Source organism: Cervus elaphus, chromosome 23 (assembly GCF_910594005.1).
Source record: "Cervus elaphus chromosome 23, mCerEla1.1, whole genome shotgun sequence".
Classification (NCBI taxonomy): domain Eukaryota; kingdom Metazoa; phylum Chordata; class Mammalia; order Artiodactyla; family Cervidae; genus Cervus; species Cervus elaphus.
In genome coordinates this window covers 13,348,380-13,358,189 of record NC_057837.1, presented here as the reverse complement: position 1 = coordinate 13,358,189, position 9,810 = coordinate 13,348,380, and the positions used below count along the sequence as shown (strand labels likewise).

Genomic DNA, 9,810 nt, shown 5'->3' with positions numbered 1-9,810 from the left:
AGTCAAAACCCACTCTCTTACAACCCTCCTCCACTGTGGGTGGAAATGTAAATTGGCACAGTCACTGTGGAGAACAGTAGGGAGGTTCCTTAAAACACTAAAAATAGAGCCACCATATGACACTGCAATCCCACTCCTGGGCACACATCCAGAGAAAAACATGATCCGAAAGGATACGTGCACCCCAATGTTCAATGCAGCACTGTTTACAATAGCCAAGACATGGAAGCAACCTAAATGTCCATCAATAAATGAATGGATAAAGAAGATGTGGTGTGTATATATATATATATATATATTTCATGTATATATGGAAATGGAATACTACTCAGCCATTAAAAAGAATGAAATAATGTCATTTGCAGCAACATGCATGGACCTAGAGAGTGTCATACTGAGTCAAGTAAGTCAAACAGAGAGGGAGAAATATCATATGACATCCCTTATATGTGGACTGTAAAAAGAAATGATACAAATGAACTTACAAAACAGAAAGAGACACACAGACTTGGAGAATGAACTTATGATGTGGAGGGTGGGGGAAGAAGGGTCAGTTCGGGTGTTTGGGACGGACATGCACACACTGCTGTATTGAAAGTGAATAACCAACAAGGACTTACTGTATAGCGCAGGGGCCTCTGCTCAATGTTATGTGGCTGCCCGGATGGGAGGAAGCCTGGGGGAGAATGGATACCTGTGTACGTGTGGCTGAGTCCCTTTGCTGTCCACCTGAAACTACCACAACATTGTTAATCAGCTATGCCCCAATACAAAATAAAAAGGTTTTAAAACAAGACCAAAAAATGCCGTGAATTTTCCAGTCAAAAAAACCCCCCCAAACCCACTCTCTTTCTATTGCATGGGTCCCCTCAAGGTTTTCTGCTGATTAAAACCATCATCTTTCCCAACATAACCCTTCCTTCTCTCGTCCAACACAGGCTTTTCATTTCCCTATTTAGTTCGACTGCATTGGGATGACTGAATTCATCTCCATCCTCTTCGTGACGTCTGTGAAACTCTTTTTCTTCAGCGCAACTTTATGTGGGGTGAGTCAGCCCAGCTTTCTAACTCTGCTTCGGAACACCGGGGTTTTATTCTCTAATCCACATTTCCTTTTGCAGTTTCTTGGACCCCTTTTGGTTGGTGTACAGCTAGCCACCCTGTAGAGACGGAGACCACCAGCCCATTTCACACAGGCCGCTGAACAGTCAGAAGGTGGTAACAACTCCGAGTCTCTGGTGACCTGGGCTGGATTCAGCTCACTGACCCAGAGGTGAAAGGCTCTGTATTCCATTACTAATCCCCCGAGCTCTTCGGCCCCCTGAAAATGATTCTTTGGTTTTATTATTGCAAAGGCCATTTATAAAATCATGAACTGGATTTAGGAAAGCAACCATGAAATAGCAAAAGACAACGAACTGATTGAAATTCCTTCAGTGTCCTGTGGGCTGAGGTCTCTCAGACAGCGGGACTAGGGCAAAGTTCTATATGGGCACTGCGTTCTGATTTCAGTGGCGTGACCAGCTCACTTAGATGTGGCAAGGTCAGATCCACTGACCATGCCTTGAGGAACTAAATCCTAAGTAAAGAAAATGGAAAAGCAAACTATGAAATAGCCAATAATCCTTTATTTTGCACTTCCCCACCCTCATCCCTCTCCAAAAAGCACTAATGGGGAAGATTCTGTGCATGTGAAAATATCGTATAAAGTATTTAGGATGATCTGAAATTAATAGAACAAAACCACGTATCTCAACATAGATGCTTTCTTTGTAGGCATAGAAAAATGTTGGCTTCTAGAACAAGGAGGGCAATGAAATACTGCACTCGAGAGGGTGACACTGATCTGCAATTTAACATTCACGGCAGAAAACCTCAATATGATTAATTCATACACTAATATCAATTTACTTGGCATTTTAAAAAAAAAAATCACAATTTCTATTAATATATTTGTATTAGGTTCAAAGCCCATAGTCTAGCATTCAAGATATCCATTACACTGGCCCAACTTGGGATTATTTCAAAATCAAGTAAAAGTCCATATTTATTCCAAAGTTGCTAAAATATGCTAATAAAATTAAATTTGATGTTTTACATTAAAAATAAAATATTTGGTTTATCTCTCAGACATCTATTAACATATAATAAATAGTGGGCAGTATAGTAATATAATAAAGTTTTGTGATACCCTGAAATTTGATGATTTTCTTTAAAAAAAAATTGCATAATATACTTCATTTCAGCCTTAAACCACAATATAATGAACAGATTTGCAGAAATAAAACAATATAAACACAAAATGCTACAGTATTTTTTCTTTTTTTTTTTTTACTTTTGGGCAATCTACATGTCCTTTGAAACAAAAGGAAGTCAACAAAAAGAAATTTACAGAAATGGAAGAGATAACAATTTCAAATCATAAGCCATAGATTTAAATTGCCTTGCTTTCCTTCCAACTGCTCAGGTCCTCCCCCGTGTTCTGCGAGGGTTCAGCTCAAGGTAGGGAACTGAACTTAGCATGGCTCTTTTTTTTCCAGCCTTCTTTGCTTATGTACAGCGGTAATTACAGACGTGGCTGAAACCGCAGCGCGTTTTCACAGAAAGCCAGAATTAAACACGATAAAAAAATTTTTAAAAATAACTACTTCATAAATATTTATTATTTACATTAGGGGAGATCTCCTTGTGTGCAGAGGTTTCATACAAGCTGATGAGATGGGTAAGCCATGAGAAGACCACCAGCAGTTTGGAGGAACGGGCAAAGTCCGCCGACGAGAGAGAGAGAGAGAGAGAGAGAGAGAGAGAGAGAGAGAGAGAGAGAGAGAGAGAGAGAGGACAGGTGAGAGAGTCAACAAAAACAACTTGCACGAGAGCCAACAGGACATGATAGAAACCTTTTTCTTAAAAAATATAAGGTATTTCACAAAAAGCCTGAACATTTTACATGTTAGTACTAAAAACAGGGGGTGGGGTGGGGGAAGCTTCATATATTTTTCATCACAAAAATATTTACTGACACTCCCCCTCGAGTTTTCTTTCATGTGATTACGATTATCTGACTACAGAGGGGAGGAGGCTGGAGACACATACAGCCGACCCACGTCACCCTCGGGCACGGTCAGGGCGGGCCACACGCCATCTTCTCAGCTAACACCTTAAGGAAAAGGCCCTGGAGAGAATTGAGGAAAATCGAAAGGAGAGAGTATAGTCTTTTTATTAATAATACTTGTCACTGGTAATAGGAAACGGAGGCGAGGCCCCCCCACGTGAGAGTTCTTCTGCGGGGGCGACCACGTGGCCCTCTCCGGGGGCCCCGGCAAAGCCCCCGGGGGTGGGGGCGTGTGTTCCGTCCTCAGTCTGGCCGGGCTCAGCGTCCGGGCGGGCGACGCGGTGGCGGCGGGCGGGGGCAGCCCCGCTCCAGGCATCAGTGCGCCCGGTGCTTCCGCTTCTTGTGCTTTTTATCCTTCTTCCTGTTCGAGCACTTGGGGCAGAACCACTGCATCTCTTCCGGGGGCGCGGCCATGATGCCCACGCAGGGCCTACACGGGAACCAAGCGAGAGGAGCGTCAGACAAACCGGCTTCAGACACACACATCTTCTTGTCCTACGTTTTTCAGGACATCATTCAATAATCTGTTATGTGTATGGGTTCGATCCCTGGGTTGGGAAGATCCCCTGGAGGAGGAAAAGGCTACCACCCACTCCAATATTCTGGCCTAGAATTCCACGGACTGTATAGTCCATGGGGTCGCAAAGAGTCGGACACGACTGAGCGATTTTCACTTTCAAGGCGCATTTACCAGACACCCAAGTCACCAGCTCTGGCGGAGGATGCGGCTGCACCCCTGCTGGGCCAGTGGGCGATCACCTTACACGAGCCCCTTCCCCAGGCTCTGCTGGAGACCTTAATGAGCTCATTCATCCTTTCAGCCAGAAATAGTCTAATTCCTGTGAGCCAGGCTTTGTTTTTATCTCAGAGATATCCCACAGCACCTGACTAAGCAGATTCCTATCTTTTCATATCCGATATTTTCAAGATAGAACAGCAGGACTGTTCGCATGCACCCTGATGCTGCTCCTTCCGTTTGGGGAAGCTGTGGAGACCACTCCAGCTGCCCCTTTACTTCTGCACTTTATGGGGGTGTTTACGGGGTTCCCTCCGTGTTTCCACAGCTGCTACAGAAAATGACTGACAAGAAAGGCAAGGGAACCAACCTGCTGTATCTCCTTTTCCCTTTCTAAAGAATACGTGAGCTAAGCGACACATTCAGAATTTAGGCTGAAGAGCCACAGTCTAAAGACTAATTTTTTGCAAATAATACGAATGCCATTCTCTTGGCACAGGGATTCTGCTCCAGACGCTCCTCCCAGGAAATGAGCTGCTCTGGGAGATGAGCCTGCATGGGCCGGGGCCACGCGTGTCCTGAGCCTCTCCCCCGGTGCCCCGCAGGGGACTCACCAGTGGTACCAGTCATCACATTCGTCACAGCCGATCATGGGGCTCCCATCGTCGGGCTTGTTGCAGCCGGGACAGATCCAGATCTGGTTTCCCCACTCGTCTCGGATCTGGGGTGGGCGAAACGAGAGAGGCATTGAGAAAAAAGAAATCCCCAAAAGGGCATGATAAGGATTACTACACACTGTGGAGCTAATAAACTGACAGACTAAATGAACAGACGGAAAAACCCAGGAGCTAATAATTTATTAAAGCTGTGATCATGGTCCTCACTATCCTGGGATCATATGGAAAAAAAAATGCTCCTTAGAGTTCAATGATAAGACCTTTCTTCTACTTTTTTTTTTTTTTTGGCCATGTTGCATGGCTTGCAAGATCTTAATTCCTTGACCAGGGATTGAACCTGGGCCCTGGCAATGGGAGTGCCGAGTCCTAATTACTAGGCCATCGGGGAACTCCCAAGATGTTTCTAATGACTATTTTAAACTGTCTTTTCAAAGTCATAAAAACAAAACCTTTGATAATCATTTCTGTGAGCAATGTGACCTACAGTCACCTTCATCTAAAGAAAGACTGAAACACACAGGTTCTGAATGACTAGTAACGCCTGATACTTCTGAAAGCTACCTAGTTCAACTCTGCGTTGTTCCCTCCATTGCATTCACAGGTCTGGAATCAATAAGTACGGCCTATGTGCATATATCGCCTTATTACTTATTAGCCAAACCCTCCTCCTGAACTGGCTGATAAGATCAAGGATATAAAAGAGTTGTTACTAAGTAACTTTCCATTCCCTTTATGACATTTTTAGCAAAGTACAATCAACTAAAGGGCAAATGAAATAAGGGACGCAGGAGGCCAAAGAGCCACGCGTTTTCACGTTATTTTGCAACAAATATGCTGTGCTCTGGATTTGACTTAGCAGTTCCAAATAAGAAGCATTCCTAACTGAACCACCTCCTCAAATTCCACATGAACAAGACCAATCTGGAAGAGACAATTCTCTGACAGTCTTTCAAAAAGCCAGCAATAACTAAGAGTTAATTTTTGAAGTTTTGCTGACCACACAGCATATAATTTCATTCCATTGATTTTGCAAGCTGTAGTCTCTCCTGGTGCGTTCAGATACAACGCTGACTGGATGTGCAGGAGAGAAACGGTTTTTTGTGTGTGTGACGGGTGTACGGGGGGCAGAGACGGTTCATTCCAACTCACGGAATTCTAACTATTTTAAGGTCTGCCATTCTGGAAAGTCTCTGCAAGAGCAGACAGGCTGTGAAGGCTTCCTGAACAAATCTGTGGGCAGCCACATCCCCGACTCGGTCCTAGTCTCCAGTTTCAAGCAGAGACCACCAGTCGGCCTGTGCCAGCTGTCTGGGGTGAAGGCCAGCCCAGTAACCTGCGCCCTGAAGCTGCCATGCATGCCCTGTCCTGCGGCTGATTCTTGAAATTAGGAGGCCGTGACCCTGCGACATGAGAAATCTGCTACAGCGCCCAGCCCCTCGCAGTTTACTAAGCTCTTTCGAAAACACCTGACTTGGTTTCATCCTCCTAAACAGTGCTTGGGTAGGTTAGAAATGGGGAGACTGGAGCTGAAGGAATGTCAGTGACAGTTCCAGTGTCATAGATCGGGCAGCAACAAAATCAGCCTGTGTCCTTCCTTCAAATCACACATTTTGTCTTCTGTCTACAAAATGTCTCTGAGGGGACAGAGGCTTTTCGTCTATGCTGTCTATGCAAGTCTGATCTATCTCCAGGGAGTTGACTCAAAAATCCACTGGAGAATCAGCTTTTAGAGCTAGAACACACCACAGGGATCACTTAGTCTAACAATCCCTGGTTACAGCTGAAGAAATGGAGGTCAGGGAGATCAAGCATAAAGTCCTCCCCGATTTACCCATCTTGGGGTGACGTGGCCTCAATTAAACACCTGTGGCAACTGGTCCTTGAATGCACTGATTTAATGACCACAGATCTTTGTACCATGTCTTCCATTGTTGTCTTGAATTGCCAATTTAATATTTTCTTGTTAATAGTTCATGTCTTTATATCCTCTCTGAAGACTTCTGAGACTTTCTTCTTATCCTCTGTATCATGATAGTGCCTCAAACACTTAATGATTCACTGAAATTTCCTTTCAAATGCCCGTATAGAAAAGTAATACTTGCATGATTTGTGACGTCAACGGCAGGGGTCCGAGTCTGTCGCTTCCCAAGCACATCTATTCTGAAAGATCCTAGCCGCCACCAGGCTGACACGTCTCAGTCTACACACTCGGAGGTCCCCCAGTGTCAGCTCACTGAGGACCTCTATGTGCCTGAAATCGTTTTGTCATGTGCTCGTGAGTCACACTACGGAGCCCAAAGAGCCTGTTTGTTACTTAACTGAATTCAGGGCTTCAGTTAGACCTGATACTAGTAAGTAGGGCACAAACATGAGAAAACGGTCTCATGACAACCGTGTGAACACATGTGTCAAGGTGAGTTTTTCCACCTGAAGACAGGCTTGGACTCAGGAAGTTCTGTGGTTTACAGGTTCATTTCCATTCATTCTGCAGGCCCAGATATGTTCTGGATCTCAGCCAGTGAGATACTATAATTAGTACTCCTGCTCAGAAACAGCGGCTGGCCTGTGAGATGTGTGTACGTCATGCTAATTATTCTCTGAAGTGAATCACTGCTTGATCAAGAAAGTCAATGAGGAGCTTGACTGTCACTATTCACCTCTATATTTATACGATTGTGCTGTATATATGTTTGTGTGTGTGTGTGTGTATAGTCATATTCCAAAACAATGATGCGTAACAAAAACAATGCTCTGGCATTGTTTATGGAGACTAACTATGCAGACATCCTAACACAATACTTTTCAGCCAAAAGCTTGAAAATGCAATGAATATGCCTTTCCAGTCCTGAAGAATCGCTTCTGAAATTCAATGATGATCCATCTGACACTGCTTTTTTAATTGGAAACATTTTCATGAGCAAAGAGTGAGCTCTTAATTGACTTTCTCTTAAATACTCCCCAAAACAGAAAGCTGCTCACCACGTAGGTGCTGACCGTCTCCGTGACCACACTGCGGACCGGGGCTTTGGAGCTGGCGGCTCCCGAAGCAGCAGGGGCTGGGGCGGGCATCCCGGCGAGGGGTGCGCTGGCCGGGGCCAGGAGGGGCAAAGGCACCGGGGCAGGGGTGACGTGCATGGGGGCCGGGGCGGGGGCCGGGGCGGGTGGCGGCGTCTTGGGTCTGTTCAGAGAAGGCGCCGGCTTAGCCTCGGGGGCTGGGACCACTTTGCTGATGACGCTGTCAACAAAGGAGAGAAAAGGAAAAATCAAAACACACAGTTGAGTCAAGCCAGGTAGCTACAAACACGATGGCACAATCGCTTGGTTCTTCTAGCAGCGAGAGACTTTTTGGAGAGAGCAGAGAGAGGCAGAGCTCAGGCTGCAAGGCTCTTGCCCAAGCTGCTGCTCCACGACCAGGGCAGGGAGAGAGGCTGGGCAGCAGGAAACAGGCAGGGGCTCCAGCTCCCTTCCATGGTCAGAGCTGCCTGCTGCTCTGCTTCTCCATCAACACTGCCTTCTTCACAGAACCCAAGCCAGGGAAGAAGAACTCGGCTCAGAACCAGGAGGTCGGAGGTCAAACTCTACGTCTTCCACAGGCTGGGGTGTGACCTCACACAAGGCATTTAAAAGCACTAGTTGCTGAGCACCTCTAAGCAGGTAGGTGTTATACTAGGTACTTCCCACACATTACCTCATTCAGTCCTCAGGGCAACGTCAAAGAAGCTGCAGTGACCCTTGTTTTATAAACAAGGGAACAGGAGCAGAGAAAGGAGTTTGGGTAAAAGTGGCAGGCTTTGAACTGAGACCTGCCTATTTGGTCCTCAAACTCTTTCTTTTTTTTTTTTTATACGAAGTTCCTAGATTTGGCAGGGGGCTGTATATATCATTTCAAGTACAGAGAAAATGTATTTATTTCCGGTCTCTCTCCTTTCCTCCTCCAGAAGGATCCACGGTCCTCTGGCTAGCAGGTGTGTTTCCATATTTTTGTCCTTTGAATTTTTTCTGCAGATACCCATAAACAGTGCATCCCACTGCTGTTTTAGGCATTTCAAGTATACAAACAATTCACATGCTATTTATCGTTGGCAACAAGCTTTCCTCACTTAGTTTTTGCAACTGAGATATAACCAACAGGTAGCCTTGTGTCTGTCTGACCACACAATGCGTCGGTTTGACACATTCGTACACTCCAATCTGATTACTGCCGTGGCTTCAGCTAATTACGTCATGTCACGTAATTATCATTTCTTTTTTCTAAAGAGGACCGTTTGGATCTAGTGTCTCCCTTACCTTCAAGGCTTGTGAATGGTACCCATGAAAATGGTTTAGCATTAGCAGTGAAGCCAATGGATGTAAACAGACTGCTGATCAGTTTATGGGGCAATACCTAAGGTCTCAGAAACACCTACCTGAACAAATCTGCTTATTTACCAATTTAGAGAAATGGCACTTTCATGAAAATAACTATTATAAAGATAATCCTTCCAAATGCGTATTCCTCCAATTCAATTGAATTACTCTAGTTCAATTAATTACTCCTTTAAATATGGTACGTATTGAGATATATATATATATATATATTCACATATATATTTCTCATTCAAATTTTCTGAGTAGCAAAAGAAAAAACACTAAAGTGGGTACTCAGTGTTGATGAGACAAAATATGTACTAATTTTTTGCTTCTAGGAGATGAGACTGGAGTTCAGTTCAGTTCAGTCACTCAGTCGTGTCCAACTCTTTGCAACCCCATGGGCTGCAGCACACCAGGCCTCCCTATCCATCACCAACTCATGTTGAGTAAACATGAGTTTACTCAAACTCATGTCCATTGAGTCAGTGATGCCATCCAACCATCTCATCCTCTGTCGTCCCCTTCTCTGCCCAGCTTCAATCTTTCCCAGCATCAGGATCTTTTCAAATGAGTCAGTTCTTTGCATCAGGTGACCAAAGTATTGGAGTTTCAGCTTCAGCATCAGTCCTTCCAATGAATATTCAGGATTGATTTCCTTTAGGGTGGACTGGTTGGATCTCCTTGCAGTCCAAGAGACTCTCAAGAGTCTTCTCCAACACCTCAGTTGAAAAGCATCAATTCTTCGATGCTCAGCTTTCTTTATAGTCCAACTCTCACATCCATACATGACTACTGGAAAAACCATAGCTTTGACTAGATAGACCTTTGTTGGCAAAGTAATGTCTCTGCTTTTTAATATGCTGTCTAGGTTGGTCATAACTTTCCTTCCACGGAGCAAGCACCTTTTAATTTCATGGCTGCAGTCACCATCTGCA

At 44.7% G+C, this 9,810-nt stretch overlaps 1 protein-coding gene across 1 annotated transcript in view; it reads right to left on the bottom strand.

Moving 5' to 3' along the window:
• Window positions 1-1,606: 1,606 nt before the first annotated feature.
• TAF3 (TATA-box binding protein associated factor 3) overlaps window positions 1,607-9,810 on the bottom strand; it is a 118,836-nt gene continuing 110,632 nt past the window's right edge. Inside the window, exons 5-7 of the mRNA XM_043883554.1 lie at window positions 7,505-7,760; window positions 4,463-4,569; window positions 1,607-3,542 (exon numbers count right to left, since the gene is read on the bottom strand). Of these exons, the coding sequence (XP_043739489.1) occupies window positions 3,428-3,542; window positions 4,463-4,569; window positions 7,505-7,760 (478 nt within the window). The 3' untranslated portion in view covers window positions 1,607-3,427. The remainder of the gene's footprint in view (window positions 3,543-4,462; window positions 4,570-7,504; window positions 7,761-9,810) is intronic.